The 20,587-nt window shown below is 39.1% G+C and overlaps 1 protein-coding gene across 4 annotated transcripts in view; it reads right to left on the bottom strand.

Annotated features, from left to right (window-relative positions):
• Nucleotides 1-20,207, bottom strand: part of VPS8 (VPS8 subunit of CORVET complex) — a 286,912-nt gene extending 266,705 nt beyond the window's left edge. For 2 of the 4 annotated variants that reach the window (XM_068546384.1, XM_068546387.1), the window contains exons 1-4: nt 20,069-20,114; nt 10,734-10,984; nt 9,866-9,934; nt 4,070-4,200 (exon numbers count right to left, since the gene is read on the bottom strand). In XM_068546384.1, coding sequence (XP_068402485.1) covers nt 4,070-4,200; nt 9,866-9,934; nt 10,734-10,886 — 353 coding nt within the window. In that variant the 5' untranslated portion in view covers nt 10,887-10,984; nt 20,069-20,114. Of the gene's footprint in view, nt 1-4,069; nt 4,201-9,865; nt 9,935-10,733; nt 10,985-19,715; nt 19,764-20,068; nt 20,115-20,152 lie in introns of those variants that run through there. The other 2 variants (XM_068546385.1, XM_068546386.1) reach the window with 2 other exon arrangements.
• Between the last annotated feature and the right edge of the window lie 380 nt (nt 20,208-20,587).

Raw genomic sequence — 20,587 nt, 5'->3', positions numbered from 1 at the left:
AGGATACAAAATTGATGCACAGAAATCTCTTGCATTCCTATACACTAATGATGAATAATCTGAAAGAGAAATTAAGGAAACACTCCCATTTACCACTGCAACAAAAAGAATAAAACATCTAGGAATAAACCTACCTAGGGAGACAAAAGACCTGTATGCAGAAAACTATAAGACACTGATGAAGGAAATTAAAGGTGATACCAACAGGTGGAGAGATATACCACGTTCTTGGATTGGAATAATCAATATTGTGAAAATGACTATACTACCCAAAGCAATCTACAGATTCAATGCAATCTCTATCAAATTACCAATGCCATTTTTTACGGAACTAGAACAAAAAATCTTAAAATTTGTATGGAGACACAAAAGACCCCGAATAGCCAAAGCAGTCTTGAGGGAAAAAAATGGAGCAGGAGGATTCAGACTCCCTGACTTCAGACTATACTACAAAACTACAGTAATCAAGGCAATATGGTACTGGCACAAAAACAGAAACATAGATCCATGGAACAAGATAGAAAGCCCAGAGATAAACCCACGCACCTATGGTCAACTAATCTATGACAAAGGAGGCGAGGATATACAATGGACAAAAGATAGTCTCTTCAATAAGTGGTGCTGGGAAAACTGGACAGCTACATATAAAAGAATGAAATTAGAACACTCCCTAACACCATACACAAAAATAAACTCAAAATGGATTAGAGACCTAAATGTAAGACCAGACACTGTAAAACTCTCAGAGGAAAACATAGGAAGAACACTCTTTGACATAAATCACAGCAAGATCTTTTTTGATCCACCTCCTAGAGTAATGGAAATAAAAACAAAAATAAACAAATGGGACCTAATGAAACTTCAAAGCTTTTGCACAGCAAAGGAAACCATAAGACGAAAAGACAACCCTCAGACTGGGAGAAAATATTTGCAAATGAAGCAACTAACAAAGGATTAATCTCCAAAATATATAAACAGCTCATGCAGTTCAATATTAAAAAAACAAACAACCCAATCCAAAAATGGGCAGAAGACCTAAATAGACATTTCTCCAAAGAAAACCTACAGATGGCCAAGAAGCACATGAAAAGCTGCTCAACATCACTAATTATCAGAGAAATGCAAATCAAAACTACAATGAGGTATCACCTCACACCAGTTAGAATAGGCATCATCAGAAAATCTACAAACAACAAATGCTGGAGAGGGTGTGGAGAAAAGGGAACCCTCTTGCACTGCTGGTGGGAATGTAAATTGATACAGCCAGTATGGAGAACAATATGGAGGTTCCTTAAAAAACCAAAAATAGAACTACCATATGATCCAGCAATCCCACTACTGCGCATATACCCTGAGAAAACCATAATTCAAAAAGACACATGCACCCCAATGTTCACTGCAGCACTATTTACAATAGCCAGGTCATGGAAGCAACCTAAATGCCCATCGACAGACGAATGGATAAAGAAGATGTGGTGCATATATACAATGGAATATTACTCAGCCATAAAAAGGAATGAAATTGGATCATTTGTTGAGACGTGGATGGATCTAGAGACTGTCATACAGAGTGAAGTAAGTCAGAAAGAGAAAAACAAATATCGTATATTAACGCATATATGTGGAGCCTAGAAAAATGGTACAGATGAACTGGTTTGCAGGGCAGAAATTGAGACACAGATGTAGAGAACAAATATATGGACACCAAGGGGGGAAAGCAGCGGGGGGTGGGGGTGGGGGTGTGATGAATTGGGCGATTGAGATTGACATGTATACACTGATGTGCATAAAACTGATGACTAACAAGAACCTGCAGTATAAAAAAATAAAATTAAATTAAAAAATTTAAAAAAAAAAGAATCACATTGTATACCTTAAATCTACACAGTACTGCATGTCAATTATATCTCAATAAAGCTGAAAAAATTTAAGTTATTTATTTGTAGAAGAAAGTGATGAACAGGTTAATATATCCAGCCACGGCCCCTATCCCACAAGAGTTGACAACCTAAAGAAGACAGCACTGACACAGGCAAAACTTAAGAAGCTGAGGAAAAATACAACAACAACTTATCAACATTAAAGTTACACATGAATTCAATAAAGTATTTACATTATGCTTTCTCCACTTCTCTTTCCTTTTCATGTGCTCTCCAAGAATTTGGAAGGTGAAAAGCAGCCAAAATGAAGTTATATAGGGTTAGAAGTCCTTTTCCCAAATCTTTAATCATCTTTGTGACTCTCCTCTGAACCCATTTCAAGGGAATGAAGAAACACTGGAGCTGTCCTTAGAGAGCAGGAGGAAGGTGGTGGAGGGAGGAGTGAGGGAACACAAAGGTGGTGAGGTAAACCAAGCCCCACATTTCCACCACAGACACTGTACCAGGTGTGATGTGTGCACCCTCTAAGGGCTCTCCTGCTTCTGGGAGTCCCTGGTTATTATTATAGCTTCCTACTGGGTGTACAGAAGACAGTCGTCATGTCATCCACCTTTTTATCCTCTCCCCTCAACAGTGCCTAAATAGTCAGGGTCTAGCAAGCATTTTATTTCCACCTGAGTGGGCCTTCTACTTCCTATGCAGAGCTTCAGCAGGCCATACTGTATGCAAGTGTGATTTAAATGAATGCTTAACCAGAGAGCCCAGAAATAAACCCACACACCTACGGTCAATTAATCTTCAACAAAGGAGGCAAGAATATAAAACAGGAAAAAGACAGTCTCTTCAGCTATTGGTGCTGACAAAGTTGGACAGGTGCATGTAAATCAACGAAGTTAGAACACATCCTCTCATCATGCACAAAAATAAACTCAAAATGGCTTAAAGACTTAAACATAAGACATGACAACATAAAACTCCTAGAAGAGAATATAGGCAAAACATTCTCTGACATAAATCATACCAGTGTTTTCTTAGGTCAGTCTCCCAAGGCAACAGAAATAAAAACAAAAGTAAACAAATGGGACCTAATCAAACTTACAAGCTTTTGCACAGCAAAGGAAACCATAAACAAAATGAAAAGAATGGGAGAAAATATTTGCAAATGATGCACTCAACAAGGGCTTAATTTCCAAAATATACAAACAGCTCATACAACACAACAACAAAAAACCAAACAACCCAATTGAAAAATGGGCAGAAGATCTAAATAGACATTTCTCCAAAGAAGACATAAAGATGGCCAGTAGGCACATGAAAAGATGCTCAACATTGCTAATTATTAGAGAAATGCAAGTCAAAACCACAATGAGATACCAACCCGCACTGGTCAGAATGGCCATCATTAAAAAGTCTGCAAATAAATACTGGAGAGGGTATGGAGAAAAGGGAACCCTCCTATGCTGTTAGTGGGAATGTAAGCTGGTGCAGCCACTATGGAAAACAGTATGGAGGTTCCTCAGAAAACTAAAAACAGAATTACCATATGATCCAGCAATCCCACTCCTGGGCATATATCTGACCAAAATTATAATTCAAAAAGATATATGCACCCCTATGTTCATAGCAGCACTATTCACAATAGCCAAGACATGGAAACAACCTAAATGTTCATCAACAGATGAATGGATAAAGAAGATGTGGTACATATATACAATGGAATACTACTCAGCCATAAAAAAGAACGAAATAATGCCATTTGCAGCAACATGGGTGTAACCAGAGATTATCAATACTAAGTAAGTCAGAAAGAGAAAGACAAATACCATATGATATCACCTTTATGTGGAATCTAAAATATGGCACAAATGAACCTATCTATGAAACAGAAAGAGACTCACAGACATAGAGAACAGACCTGTGGTTGCTTGGCGGGGGCAGGGAATGAACTGGGAGTTTGGGGTTAGTAGATGGAAACTATTCCATATAGAATGGATAAACAGGTCCTACTGTAGAGCACAGGGAACTATATTCAATATCCTGGGATAAACCATAATGGAAAAGAATATGAAAAAGAATGTATATATATGTATAACTGAGTCACTTTGCTGTACAGCAGAAATTAACACAACATTGCAAATCAACTATATTTCAATTTAAAAAAAAGAAGAAAAAAATAAAAGGATATTTACCTTTTTAAGTTGGTCCTGTCGCCACTATCTGAGCTTGCCACAGACGAAGTATCATAGGAGTGAGAATCAATAGTATCAATATTTAACAATGTAGGATCTTCAAGAACAAAAGAATCATCTTCATCATCAGTCTAAATTAGAAAAACATGATAAATAAATTCAAAACTCCAAATACTCTATAAGTCAAATAGGCGTTAATGGGTTTCTCCAAAACACTCATATACTTATTCTGTTTTTCACCCCTTTTCCACGCATTGTTGTTGACCAGAGAGGCATAGTACAGAATTAAATTTCAACTCTAGTTATCTCTCCCTACAAAGAGTTCACTCCAAAAATTTCTTTCTTGTAGCTGGAAGAAGTAGGAGCAGTTATGCAGATTATTGTTAGCTGCCAAATATTTCTTAAAATTCAAACCTGTATAGATGCTTTACTAGTTAACTAACAGCCAATGGCTAATTGAAGAAAATAAATACCACCTGACTATAGATAGTTTACCTTAAGAAATATGACAAGCAGACAGAAGAAAGGCATTCTGGGTTGGAAACAGCATGTGCAAACACAGTGATTTCAAAATATGAATTTTGCCCATGAAAAAGGAAGTAGTCTAAAATGAATGGAGTATTTGAGTAGGAGTTAGAGGTGATCCTAGAAAGATAAGTGGGATCCAAATTGTAAAAGTCTATATTCCATTAAGCTAGGTGACAGGAGGGCCCTATATGTCCACCACTGTAACCCTAGTGCCTAGTACAATGCCTGACACATAATCAGTACCCATTTACTTAATAAATTAATGTACTATATATAATAGGCAGTGGGAAGGCAACTGAGATCTTTAAAAAATGTACACATGATGGGAAACATGCTTTAGAAAGATAAATGGGGCAGTATGAAGATGGATGGGGGTAGAGGGGGAGACAGGCAGGGCGACTAATAAGAACCAGCAAGATGGCTATTGCAATGTCAAGGAAAGAGAGGAGAGTTCAGTCAAGGAATGCAGCAGAAGGGGTCAAGAGAAGGAATAAGGAAAGAGACATTACTGAGGTAAAATCCAAAATTCCTGGTTACCATTTAAACAGTGTGTTTTGGGGGGTTGGGGGGGGTTAAGAAAGTAGTCAAAGAAGATTCCAAGGTTTCCAGCTTGAGCAACTAGCAAAAGGTGATACTACTAACTGAGATAAGAAAGCAAAAAGAATAGCAGATAAAGCAGAATGAGTTTAGCTTTGAACAAGCTGATTCTAGGCAACAGACATTAAAGAAAAAAGTTCTGATCGTACCTTCTCTTTCAGCCAGACTACCTTCTGCCTTATCATTTCCATTCATATTCTTAAGAGAGCGGAGCAGTCCATACTCATTACCTCCATTTTCTCCACCCATTACCAGCTACTGACTACTATTCTTGCTGAAGTTACTAGTCAAATCCACCAGCCTATTTTCCGTTAGCATGCTCTTGTCCTGCACACATCACTTAACACTACTGGCCATGCCCCACTTCTTGAAACTTTCTCTTCCCTTGGTTTCCAATACATCTCTTTGCTACTCCTCCAACTTATGTGGCCTCTTCTATCAGTCATGTTCTCTACTTGTCCTCAGCCCAACCTTTAGGTGATGTTGTTCCCCAGGATTATATTCTTGTCTCTTCCTACTTCACACACTTCCTATATGAACAAGCTAATCCATACTTATAGTTTCAAGTATGATGTCATGCTAATGACTCCAAAGTCTGTATCTTTAGTACCAACATTTCTCTTGCGGTTTAGGCCATATTTCTGACTGTTTTTCAGATATCTCCACACACAAGATTGCTAAGAACAGGATGAGGGTTAGCAAGGAGCTACTGTGTTACTTGAGAGCTGTACAAGAATGGAAGGACTACCATAGGGAACGGTAACAGAAACAATTCATAAATAAGAACTGCAGCACCAAGGTCTTAAGCAAGAGAGTCAATCAGTATCTTATCTGATTTTCTTAAGCAGCCCAGAGACATACTTAAAGAAAACAGATTAGCTAAATTAAGCCAGGGTTGAGGGCTTACAGGATAAGTGGGGGGGGGGGGGGGGGGGGGGGTGTGGAAATGAGGAAGAGAATTGAGGGTATCAATAAGGCTGAATTTAAAATTACTAGCTACACAGTAGAGATATCAATTCTCACAAATTGATGTGTAAAATCTACACAAGCCTATCAAACTTCAGCTGGGGTGTATGTGTGTGTGTGTAAACTAGTAAAGTGATTCTCAAACTTATGTGGAAATGAAAAAGACCAAGAATAAGCAAGGCAATCTTGAAGAACAACAACAAAGCTGGAAGATTTGAAACTGCTAGATATCAAGACCTATTATAAAGGTTCAGACATTAGAGTGTGCTATTGGGGCAAGTATAGAAAGACCCATGAAATCACACCCACACATATATGATCACCTGATTTAAAACAGAAGTGACACCTCAGAAAAGAATGGTGCTCAGTAAGTGCTGCTGCCTCATACCGCACACCATCACACACAAAAATTTCAGATTAATTGCAGATCTAATGTGAAAGGCAGAACAATAAAGATTTTAAAACAAAATAAGATAGCATCATCATGACTTTGGAAAATTTTCTTCAACTGGACGCACCAAAAAACTAATCATAACAGAAAAATTTAATAAGCTGAACTACTGCTAAGAACTTCTGCTCATCAAAAGACACCATTAAGATAGTGAAAAAGTAACCCACAGAATGGAAGAAGATATTTGCAATACATATATCTAATAAAAAGCTTATATCCATCAAATATAAAGAACTCTTATAAATAAGTTTTTAAAAAATCAATTCAGTAGGAAAGTGGGCAAAAGACATGAAAAAGCAATTCACAAAAGAGATATCCAAATGGCCAGAACATATGAAGGTACCCCAATTTCATCAGTCTTCCGGAAAATTCAGATTAAAACTATGATGTGATACCACTACACACCTACAAGTATGAATGGCTAAAGTGACAAAGAGAGAAAAATTCAAAAGTTGATGAGGATATGGTAACCAGAACTTCCATATATTGCTGTAGGAAGTATATATTATCACAACCACTTTGAGAAACCTGTGGCAGTATCAACCAAAGCCGAACATGCCCATACCTGATGACCTAGCAATTCTACTCTTAGGTACATACCCAACAGAAATGTGTGTGTGAGTGCGTGTGCATGTATGTGTACACATGTGTGTATATATCTAAAGATATGAATAAGAATATTCACAGCAGCACTTTTCATAGCAGCCAGAAACCAGAAACTATAAAACTGCCCATAAACAGTTGAATGAATAAATAATGGTATATAACATAAAGAGTTTTATACAACAATGGGAATGGATGAACAATTGCATGCAGCAAAAATATGAATAAATCTAAAAACACAATATTGAGGGAAATAAGTCAGATGCACAAAAGCACATACTGTACAATTCCATTTATATGAAGTTCAAAGCAGCCAAGGCAGTCAATGCCGGTAGAAGTCAGGATAGTGATTATCCTGGTTGGGTACTGAAGGAGCACAAGAGGAGCTTCTGGGGTGCTAGTAATGTTTTATTTCTTCATCTGGACTCTGGTTACACAGCGCATTCTGTTTGTGAAAATTCACCAAGCAGTACACTTACGACCTGTGCACTTTTTCTATATGTACCTATATGTTGTACCTCAATTAAACGTTGAAAAGAAATTTCTGGCTGCACAATCCAACAGTAGAACTGAAGTGAAGCCAGGGCTACTCTAAGAGACTGGGAGAATAAGAAGGATCAAGAGACTTGGTCCTGAGGAGGTCAAGGAGCAGGTTTAATGGAGGTTAAGAGAACGTGGGGGTAGGGGGAGGACTGTTAGGATTAGAGAACAAAATTTCAAAATTAAAAACCTCAGAAGTAGCATAGTTTCAAAGGATGACAAGGCCTAGTAACATTATTTCATGCCCTAAATTCTGAGATTTAGGATGTCTCAGCCATCTCTAACTTTCTGTAAAATATCTTGGATGTCCACTTCTTCCTAGCACCTCGTCAGGTTGATATTAACGAACTTCATAGACTATATGCACCCACATATCCTGGAGTAAGTGCTTATTTATTTACACTTTCTACTTCTGTCTTTTTTTTCTTTCTTAAAATCATTTTCTTTAATACTTCTTCCCCCCTTTTCTCTTCATAACATTCTACAACTTAAATTATTTTTACTTTCACTTATTCCCTTGCCTCGCTCCCTGGTGGTGTGAAAGCTGGCCAATTTCCAGTCCTATTTCTCTCTCAAAGTCAGAGACTGTCATGCAGCACTTTATAATCCCAGCATCTAACACTATGACCCAAATACACAAGGCACCCAAATTACTATTGAGGATGATAACAGTATTATCGTCTCAGTAAACCACTAATGACTATACTTACTGTTACTAGTAGGTAAGTAAATATTGCAAAGACAGTTTTCCTTCATTATGAACTACAGTCTCATTCATGAGCATTATTTTCTTTGCCATTATTATATAAAGATGTACAAATAGGGCTTTGTACACAGTCCTCTAAGATTATTTTTATTCCTCACTTAGTAATTGAAATAATATGTGATTAAGACCATGTTATCCAAACTGACTAAAATTAATCTCTTCATCGCTAAATGAAAGATTTCCTCTATACTAGGAAGCAATAAATAAATATCACTGTAACAGGATATTCTTTCATTGACCAAAGCCTTCTTTGTCAAAATTAAAAACGCTTAAGTCTTATTAACACAGATCATACATAACATTTCTGAAGTTAAAATCCATTCAAAGAAACAGCGACATCAAGCTGATATTTTTAAAAAAAGAAATAAAAGAAAAATAAAAGATACAATTCACTGAGAAAGTAGTTTGCAAGTATAGATAAAGAAGTAATAAAGACCAGGGCCCAACCCACTCAGACCTATGGGGTCAGTGGGCATTTCTATTGAGGAAGCTTTGAATCATTATCTTTTAGAAAACACAACTATGTATCTGAAATAGATTTTAAAAAATCTTTCTCAAATTAGAAGCTAAAGCCTCCAATGGGAGTCTTAAGCAAGTTTTTAAAAGATCAAGAAGACTGAGTTGAAGAATTGTCAGCAGATGCAGGGTACAAAAAAACTGGCACACTTCACCAACATGTACTTTCACAGAGTTCCTTTATAAAGCCTTTATGATCTGCTAATTCAGACAGGAACATCATTTCATAACTCTAAAAACCTTTTTAATAGAGATGGTATTCACAAGATAAACTATGGAGGCTTCATTTTCTTTATATAGAACAGTGATGAAGTGCATTACAAGGCTGCAGATGCTCTTTTGTATCAGAGGATGAGCTATTTGAATATCACTGGTAGAGATAACATTATCAAAACATAACACAAATCTCAAAAGTGTCATGAATTTAGTATTTCAACTCACTTACTAAAACATTTCTTTAATCTACCAAGTATGAGGCATTGTACTGGGCACAGAGATGAACAAGACATAGCTTCTGTCCTTGAGAAGCTCACAACCTAGATCAGCATGTCCAACAGAACTTTTTGCAATAATGGAAATATTCTGTATCTATGCTGTTCACTACAGTAGCCACTAGCCACATGTGACAATTGAGCACTTGAAGTGTGCCCTGTATAACTGAGTAAATGAAGTTTTAATTTTTATTTAACTGTAATCAATTTAAATTTAAATTGTCACACGTGACTATTGGCTCCCATATTCGACAATGCAGGTCTAGAGACATACACTATAACCCAGAAGTATTCAAATCAATGCCATAAAATGATAGCGATCACTAGTATATACTTACTTCATTTAGTATGCTTTCCAGTGTTGGAGGAGTATCAACTTGAGGAATATCAAACTCCTTATCATCAATCTAAATAGAGAAAAGAAATTAATGCTCACATAATAATGCTTTCCCTCTTATAACTGTGAGGGCGTTTTAATTGATTAGAACCATTATCAATTAAGAGACAAACATACCACCAAACTCTTCACACAGACAGCCAACTCAATAATCTATGATAGAAAGGGTCAGGTCAAAAGACTACAGACTATCCGCATATTCAGTGATTATCAAGGACAAATATGCACTGATGCCACCATCCTGACAGCCCTTTCCAGAAAGCTTCTGTTGAAGGGCTTTGGCATCTGCTTTCTTAAACAAGACAAAACAGCATTTCTTATGACAAGCCCTAATTTTCTAAGTTTAGACATAAGCCATAAGCAATACACAAAGGTCTGACTCTGCATTTCTTAGTATTTCATAAATTATGGTGGTGGATGATTAGGTCAAACAACTTGTCATTAAATAGTCTCATGGCCACAAAAACCTATTAATATCAAACCAATGAGGAAAAAAATCACTGCACAAGAATTCTAAACCTACCACTAGATCTATGATATTGAGACATCATTCAACATAGCTGCACTTCAGTTTCTTCCCCCACAAAATGGAGTATCAGTGTTGTGAAGCTCAAATGAGAAGATGTATTAAAGTGTTTCATAAACTGTAATGAGGTATACAAATGAAGAGTAATATTATCGCATAAAACTGTATATAGATGCCTATTAATCTATGCAAAAAATGATATATTTAGAGTCTTTGGATCATAAACTACACTCTAACCAACATTTTGGTTAAACATCAAACCTGACAAAAGCTGAATTTTTACCAGATCATTTTTGAACTCCAGTTCCTTGTCCAGATCTATGTAGGAGAATTTTGAAAGTGAAGCTTCCAGACTGAAAGACTTATTCAGTTCTTCATCAGTAGTCTTGGCACAGAGGCTCTGTTCCACATTTTCATGGTCTGGTTCATTGTCCATGTTTACTTTTAATAACTGTATTTGGTCAATCCAAGCAAGTTTTTGTTTGTTTTGTTCTGTTTTTTGGGCTCAGATCATGATGAACTGAATGATGATCTCTTTTCAAAAAAGAAAAAATATTTATCATTTAGATTTCCTCAACTGGACATTCCAAAGAGTTACTGGGTCAGACTTCTGTGGAAACTGATTCTTCACTCAATCATCTGACTACAGGCAAACAGAAATCAATCCTAGGGTATGGGCTATGATATGCAGGGAGGGTTTCTATGGGAGCACAAAGGAGGAACATCTGACTCAGGAGGCTAGGAAGTGGTCCACCACCCGAAGTCCTAAGTCTGGTGATAGTGACAGACTTGGGGCAAGCTCAGCCACTAGACCTGGTACCAACTAGATTTATGTACCTAAGAACAAGAGGGTAACTGGTGCCAAAAGGTGCAATTAACCCCTTCTTCACATTCCCAAACCAGAGCATATCTCCAGTTCTCCTTGAAGATAAGCATGTAGCCCAGTTTTGTCACTGTCATCCATACAAGGCCATAGACCTCTAAGGGAACTTAGTGCAGACACAGAGGGCACAGAATGGATAGCTAGTCACTTAACAGGACACTAGCAAATCTAAAGGTTCAGATCTATTAGGGGAGACAACAATGATGCCAGGATAAAGTAATTCTACAGCTGACTAGAGAGTTCTAGAAAGATGGCTAGTTAAAGACAAACAGACATTTTCAGGGAAAACTGAAATACTAAAGAAAAACATGTATGCAATTTTTTTGTATTTTTCACAGCTCTAAATGATATAATACCATATCAAAAAGAAAGAGGTAATCTGGTTTACTTAAAAAGCTGTCTAGAAAACAGCTGTCTGCAAAATTTCTAGAAAACTAAAAATATTTTTGGGGAAAAAAATTGTAAGTTTAACGATTAAATCTGCCCTTAAATGTTTTTAGTTTGTGTTATAATTAGGCTACAAGTAACCAAACTTTAAAAAGTCCATCACTTAGCTCTTCCTGTTTAGAATAAAGAAGCAAACATATGAAAATAGAAACAATGCCATAGTAATGATGATAATAAAAACAAAGGTCATTTTGTTTTCTAGACTAGGTGTTTTCCACAGTACCCAACAACTAGCGGTAATTCTCAGTAGAAAGCTTTTTCAAACTACATACTGCCCACAGAGGGCATAATCACCACCACCACCAAACTTCCCCCACCAAACGAACTTCTCTTACTCTTATTCCTTACTGAAGTGAAGGCAGAAAAAAAGGCTGACAACCTCCGAGCCACTGAAAGAATTAATTTTTTTAAAGGGAGTTGAGAATTAGTTGTTGTTATTGTTCTTTTTAAAATAACATGCCCAGGGACTTCCCTGGTGGCGCAGAGGTTAAGAATCCGCCTGCCAATGCAGGGGACGCAGGTTCGAGCCCTGGTCCAGGAAGATCCCACATGCTGCGGAGCAATTAAGCCCGTGCGCCACAACTACTGAGCCTGTGCTCTAGAGCCCGCGAGCCACAACTACTGAGCCCACGCGCCACAACTGCTGAAGCCCATGCGCTCTAGGGCCTGTGCTTCACAACAAGAGAAGCCACCGCAATGAGAAGCACGTGCACCGTGATGAAGAGTAGCCCCCGCTCGCCACAACTAGAGAAAGCCCACCTGCAACGAAGGCCCAACGCAGCCTAAAATAAATAAATTTATTAAAAAAAAAAAAAAACATGCACTCATGATACAATGTGAGTGTGGGAAGAGTGCCTGCTCACATCTGTATGCTGGTGAGTTTAAGGAACATTTAAAAAAAATAATAAGTTAAAAAATAAAATAACATGCCCAAAACTCACTAACAATTTTATCTGATTAGGGTCATTTTTTTAGTACACTTAAAATGAATTTCACTTCCTTCAATATTTCTTTTTATCATATTTTTAAAAATGAATATCTACTGTGCATAAGAAAGACATGCAGACTCATGAAGACTGATTTTTCAAGAGATGAAACCAACTTTTCTAGCTAGTACATTTGGTACATTACCAAACAGACTAATTCCTTTCACATGTTGCAGAAGACAGACTCTAACGCTCTGTCCTACAAACACATGCTATCAACTACATTCCTAGAAGACATAGCTGAGGGCACTCTGTAACTGGCAACATTTGAAAGCATCTTTCCCATCTCGGGTACTAAATGTACTTCTCCTTTTGCAATGAGCCAAAGGCAGGAGCAATATTAGCGTTTACAAGCCCTTCTTCAAAGAAGACTGAATTGGCTCATGACAAATTACTTCTTAATAAAGTTCACTCTTATTTGTACCACTTAGCAAAAATGATTTCAATTAGTCAAGGAATGTTTGCAAGCATGCACAAATTCACATTCAGTGTTTCCTGAGTAAAGTTTTATCCTTACACATTTTTTTAAATAGTGGAAAAGACCACATAACAAGAACAAAAACTTTAAATGATTCAATAACCTAAAATGTTTCATTCTTCACATTTGTGTCCCCAAAATAACTCAGAAAGGAAAACAAGTTTTTCCTGGTTCTTTTTATATCTTCTATCTGGAGTTAATGAAAGGTTCTCAGAATAGCTCAGCATCTGTGAACACCAACACCGCACTGAAGAAGTTTCAAGAAATCAAGCATTCTCTGAAAAAATAACATCGTCCTGCCATGCTACCCTACTTCATTTCCAACCTTCACTTCACCGAGCTCCTGTTAGTGTGATGTGGCGGCAAACTGGAAAGAACATAAACCAAAGAGTCAATTAAAACCATATTTGAATCGGGGTTTACCAATTCCTATCTATGACCTTGGTCAATTTGTCTACCCTTTCTGAGCCCCTCTATTTCTACATCTGTAAGATGAAATATTGTGGCCATTTGTGCTGTTTGCCCAGGGCATCACCGCTTGTTCTGGGAAAGCCTCCTTCAAACCATGTGGTTCTTGTAGAGGCTGCCAATCAAAAAGCCCCTAGTAACAGAGATTGCACAATATAGCCAGGGTCCTTCACCAGGATTCACTAAAATGGAACTGGTAAGGAAGAGCCATTTCCACTGTTCTTTAAACAATGAATAATAAGGCTGAGCAATATTCCCCACCCTCCACCCCATCCTGTTCTGCAGAAAAGGAGGTCATTTATTCAACACGTATCAACTAAACATCTACTATGCATCTGTCACTGGAGATCTGCCTCTATCAGCAGAATTTACACTCTAGGTACAAATTCTCTAGCAAGAATGAAAGCAATCTATAAACAGAAGCGGAGAAGAGAAGGAACGAGTGTCCTGATATCATTCAGGCTCCAGGTTCCAGTCTTTTATGATGTTAGCTCTGGCCACAGCTTTCTGGCATTTTGGCTACATAAGCCAACATACTCTCCCAATTCTTCCTTTTTTCGGAGGGGGGAGGTGGGGGTCACTTACAATTAGAGTCCTAACTCTTAGGAATGCAACTACCTATTTTGCAGAGTTACTGTGAAGAATAAATGATATAATGACTGTAAAGCACTTAGAATAATGCCTGGACACAGTTTAGGTTTTCAATAAATTTAAAATTTCCTCAAGATTTCCAAATTCTTCTAAAGTTAAAGACCCTGAAACAAGATCTGGTACTTTTGTAAAAGTCTAGCCACGGCTAAGCATATCAGAAGGCTACCTTACCAGAAGGATATACTTCTGATACCATATTAGAAGTTTCCTCATGAGCTGAATGGTAGGGGTTTTGTCTGTCTAAGACTAGTACAGGTCCCAGCAGAGCATCAGAGACACTTAATAAAAACTTTTAATTATACTATTAACTCATTCTAAAATTATGCCTTTTTGTACATCAACTTCCTCTTTTGTCACTTACCAGGAGTTATTTCTTTCTTTATGTTAGCAAATTTTTCCAACCCAAATAGACTTACTGAATCAAAAGGTCAGATTTTTTTTGAGAAGGAGAGTTCACTAGAGCAGCTTCTGAAATTGAGCTGGGCCTGAATCTACCTGTGGTAGGCAGAATAATAGTACCCAACAATGCCCATCCTAATCCCCAGACGATGTTACCTTACACGTCAAAAGGAACTTTGTAGATGTGATTAAATTAGTATCTTGAGTTGGGGCGATTATCCTGGATTATCCAGATGGGCCCAACGTAACCACAGAGTCTTTAAAAGTTGAAGAAAGGGGCAGAAGAGAGTGTCAGAGGAAGAGATGTGACAACAGAAGCAGGGTCAGAGAAATGCTATGTTGCAGGCTTTGAAGATATAGGAAGGGTGCCAGGAGCCAAGTAATTTAGGCAGTCTCCAGAAACTGCAAGAGACAAGGAAATGGACTCTCTCCTAGAGTCTCCAGAAGGACCCCAGCCCTGCCACAGTTTGATTTTAGCCTAGTAAGACCAGTGCAGGACTTGTACACTACAGAAATGTAAAATAATAAATCTCTGTTTTTTTGAGCCAGTAAATTTGTGGTAATTTGTTACAGCAGGAACAGAAAACAAATACACTAACAAATTCAATTAATTTGTTTCTGGCCACATCACCAACATTCTGAAATACTAACCCCTCCCTTGTCACCTGGTGTTGCCCAAATATTTATTGATCAAACTCTTCCAATATGCAGACCAATGATGAAATGCTTAATATATGATGCTTGATATTACACACTCGACGCGGATACTGCCTTCAGATATCACTTAAGTTCTATCCCAGTACAAAGAAACGCACTACTGATAATTTCCTCTCAAGATACAATTCTATAACTAGTTTTCACCCAACCATCCTGAGATCTAGTGTTTTTACAGTTCTTAAGGGGATGCCATGCCAGAGAGTACCTTCAGACTACACAATAGGTTACATGAAATCAGATTAACCTAACAGAAAATGCATATCACAGAATCATGATTACCCAGTATGCTGTCCATTTCTGAGTGTTCATAAACTAATACTTTAATAGTTCCAACCAAAGATCATCTGACATCCCGACAGTTCCCAAGGCTACTCCCTCTTAATTATTCCCGACCAATGAATAAAAGATGCAAGGACCATCTAAAAAAAAAAAAAAAAAAAAAAAGATGTGTACCATATAAACAGCAATGACCCCATTACGACACTGGCCAACTGAATAAGACTCTAGAATGTGATCTATATTAGGCCAGGTAAATGAGGAAGTCTTCCACCAGTTTTTTTAACCTTGGCAGACATTCCCAACTGTTCTCAAGTTTCAGGATCCTATTTATTCACTGACATTCTCTTCCTCCCAAAAGCGCTATATGAGACAGTTTTCACATTACACTGAAATCAAATCAAGTTTTTTTTTTTAATATACTACATCCCCTGAAAGATATCACAAAATCATGATATGAAAGCAATTTTACACGTCAACTTTGTTTCTGGTCTTCCCAATCCAAGTATTTCTCTTCTTCCATTTCTTTGTTTTGTTTTATCTTCTTGTGGTTTGTTTTGTGAAGAAAAATGTAATAGAGAATTAACTTCTATTTAGTTTTCTATTATCTTTCTCTGGTAAATGGACTCTTTTTTAACAGCTCCCAATGCCTACAGGATAAAATTCCAAATTCTAAGCCATTCCAGGCAGAATAACAGTTCCTTTACAACTAAAGTTATTTGTATTCAGAGTCCTTCAAGAATAACTTTGAGGACTTCCCTGGTGGCTCAGTGGTTGAGAATCCACCTGCCAATGCAAGGGACACACGGGTTCGATCCCTGGTCCGGGAAGATCCCACATGCCGCAGAGCAACTAAGCCCATGTGCCACAACTACTGAGCCTGCGCTCTAGAGCCCGCGTGCCACAACTACTGAAGCCTGTGCACCTAGAGACCGTGCTCCGCAAGAGAAGCCACCGTGATGAGAAGCCTGCGCACCGCAACCAAGAGCAGCCCCCACTCGTGGCAACTAGAGAAAGCCCGCACGCAGCAACGAAGACACAACGCAGCCCAAAAAAACAAAAAGAATAGCTACCACTTTCCTTCCATGTCTGCTCACACTAATTCACCTTCCCTTTCCTCTTCCTTCCATTTATCTAAATTCCTTCTTTCCATCCTTCCTTCTGGGAACCTTCCTTCCCTAAACATCCTCTGAATCCAGAATGCATGTCTTCTTTAGAACAGCAGCTTGGCACTTTCCTTATATTGATTCATTAGTTAACTTACCATGTGACTACATGTTTTCTCCCCAGCTGTACAACAGAAACGGGGCCAGGTGTTTTTGTATACTCCACATCCCTGTGCTCACTGACTTGCATAGCTAGGTAGACATTCAATAAATACCTGCTGATCAACACAAGAATTGGAAGATAGGAATAACACCTGTGCTGCAAATTAAATATACCAGTTTTATTACCTGTAATTGTTAAGCTTCAGATGATATTATTTGACTCATAGCATGCAGGAATCTATGCCATAATAAACCAAGTTATAATTGAGTTCTACCTTTATGTAATCAGGCCTGTCAACTACAGATGATCATATTCATCCTTCAGATATGAGCTAAAACTCTGCTTCCTCATAAAAGCTTCTTTTTGTCCTGCTCAACTAAACTAGGTTCCTGGTTAATAAGCACATATAACATTGTTCTCCTTTTACCACACTTACCACATTGTAATCATTTTTTCATGTCTGAACCTCTATTCCCTTCCCTCAACTGGAATGTAGTTTCCAGGAAAGCAAAGACCATATCTCCCTTTTTTCATCACTGTATTCCCAGTGCCTAATTACATAGTAGCTATTCACCCCACCAATCCATCCACCTACCCACCTCCCCCTCACCCTCCCTCCCTAGGTAAGCAGCCAAGCAACACTGCATCACTGGCTTCCAGAGCCTTAAACAGCAGTTCTGGTCATTCAAAATAAGATATGGTTAGTCATTCTGCCTCCAAAACCTCCCACCTTGCAAGTTCCCCTCTTTGCATCTAAGTGAGTTTTTTTTTAATCCCTAACATTGATTTTTTTAAATGATCATTTCACTCATGTATGACATGACACAAACTCCACAATTTCAAGTATTTTGTGTTTTTTTTACATTAATTCAGCCTATAGGCTAAGATGAAAACAGTGAAAATGTATCATATGTTCATTCAATTTATAGGAATTCAACCATTATCTACGGCAAATGGAAAGAGAAAAAAAGAAATGATTCACACAGAGCCAGGGACTCTGCATACCGCTCCACTCAATAACTACAAGCTTCAGTGTATGCATGGGGGGAGGGGGTGGGTATCCACTGGCCTTTTGGTCAGTCTCACTTCTCGCATGCCTCATACACGGCAATCCATTTCACCTGTGCTCAAAGTAACACACAGCATGCTGTTCCAACATGGAGCAAAAACTGGCCGTGCTGGACTTCCTGAGAGATCAGTCTCCAACATGACTCCTTCCCAGGGTACTCAATTTTCAAGGTACTTTTTGAGGGTGCTCAAGTTTCACCCTTACTCATGGACTTCAGAAACAGACCCATCTTTCCTTTGGAAGACTGCTCCTCCTCCACTTCAACCATGTAATTTTGGTGGTGCTGCCAATCAAATACCCTCTCTGCTTGGCCAGAAGAATAAGCACATGACATTCTTGTATCCAATCTGGCCAACCAGTGTCCTTCCCTGAAACATATAAATATTGGAGGTAGGAGATTTCTCTTCTGTCTAGGGTGCTTAAGCTTGGATGACGTAACACAAAGGCTGTTATACAGAATGAAGATAATTCAAACATTAATTCAAGATTCATTTAAGAACAGAACAGTTTGTTCTTACAAATATATACAGATGACACCCGAAGCTGTAGGTTAAGAGAAGATGTTATCTAAACTCTGTGAAAACTATAAACAAAAGTTAAACGTACTTAAGTTCAAAAGGCCTTACTTTTCATTCACATACATAACTGACATTTGGTGTCACAATGGTTGATATGTCTATGAAAGGGTGGGAAAGAGTTGAAAAATCACCAAGAGGTCCCAATATTCTGGAAGACAGAAAACATCCATCTGCTGATGCTGGTCCAGGTACAAAGGAAATGTATAAAGGATAATCAACATACTATTCCCTTGACCTCTGGAAAAAATTTCCTCACATGTCTCTTTGACATACGAAGCCAACAGTTCAACCAGAATTTCTTCTCCCATTTATCGTTATTCTGCATTCTATGGAACACACCAGCTATTGACAGAGATTTCCATAGCTACTCTTTTTAAATTTAACCATGAGCAAACCCATATATTACACAAACATATGTAGAGCCTCCATCCCCATTTATATTAGAGATACTTGAAACACACACCTGATACTTAATTTATCTCCTAATCGCAGACATCTGGAGTAAAGTTGGCACCAGAAGTTACCAACCATGTTTGGTTTGTTTGCTGTGGGTCAGGGAGTGTGGTAGAGGACACAGCCTTCCTGACCATTCTAGTATCAATCTAATATTAGCAGGGTATGAAGGAGGCATGCCTGTTTGGAGAAGGCTCCCCAGCAGTTCCTGACCACCCGTAGCCATGAAACCTCTCTCACTGATACTACTTCATCGCACCTTTCCTCCTTTGAAACACACCCAAACATTTTAGGCAGCTCTGTTTCCATCTGCCCCACCACTCCTTCCCCAAGTACCACACTTGGAGAACTAACCAGGACACAGGAATGGCCTCGATCGTCAGAGACCCACGTGTCCCGTGCTGCCCTCACTCTGGGGCACACTTTGCAAGCAGAGAGAAACTGGACCGAGCCTCACAGGGTGCGCACCAATCCTTAGATGGACACCCCATCTAAGCTTCTGCCTCACACTCGGGAAGCACACTTATCCCAGGCCTCGAGGGATGGAGGAGCCTACACCTGCGCCCCAGACCCCAAAGGCGCGCTACACACCTGTTCCGCTGCGGGAGGGGAGTGATTACCGGCCTCCAAGTCTCACAATCTGGGGAAGCGGGTACACCTGCACCTCAGCTTCACATTCTTTGGAACCAACAAGTGGAAACTGCCTAACCCAGTTCCAGGCCAAACACAGGACACTCTCCTCCGCCCCAGAGTCAACCCCGCCCGGACGGTGGGCCCTGGTCCAGTTAGCCCATCAGGGGCCGCTCGGTCAGCCACTCCAAGGCCGCCCCGCTGTCGCGCGGGGGAAAGGGCTCAAGGACCTGGCACGCGTTCTCCTCCCGCCCCGGGTACAGCCCCCCACCACTGCCCCCACCCCGTTGGCCCGCTCTCCGGAGATTCGTTACCTTAGCTCTCAGCCCTTCCAGCCCAGGACCCCCACCCCACGTGACCCGCCCCCCGCTCTAGCCCCACGCACGCGCAGTATCTACCCAGTGGCCACGCTTCCGCTTTCCTCTTCTCACCCGAGTCTCTCCTGGGCGGTCCGCCCCTCTACACCACGCCCCCATTTAAAGGGCCAGAGATACACTGTCTCACCCCAGGGACTTCTGGCGTGATTAACATCGTTAGGAACTGGAGAGTGGAAACGTCAGAGAAGGAGAGTAGACCAATAAATAGTAGTCCGTGAGATGAGAAGAGAAACCCTCCTCCAGCCCTATGTGAGTGAATTTATCTAGCATTTAAGAAAGTGAACCTATCTTCAGCCAGCCCAGAAAGGGTAGTTGATTCCCAAGCTTTTGGACTTTGCAACCAGTAATTTTTAATTTTAATCTTTTTAAAGACGAATATAGAATTATCAGCTTTTTATTTTGCCAAATAAAGACAATTAGCACACACACAGTAGAAATCAACTATTATTTTCTGAT

The sequence above is a fragment of the Eschrichtius robustus genome, chromosome 6, assembly GCF_028021215.1.
Source record: "Eschrichtius robustus isolate mEscRob2 chromosome 6, mEscRob2.pri, whole genome shotgun sequence".
Taxonomy (NCBI): Eukaryota; Metazoa; Chordata; class Mammalia; order Artiodactyla; family Eschrichtiidae; genus Eschrichtius; species Eschrichtius robustus.
Note: the sequence above shows the minus strand (reverse complement) of the source record. Positions and strands in the feature narration are given on the sequence as shown.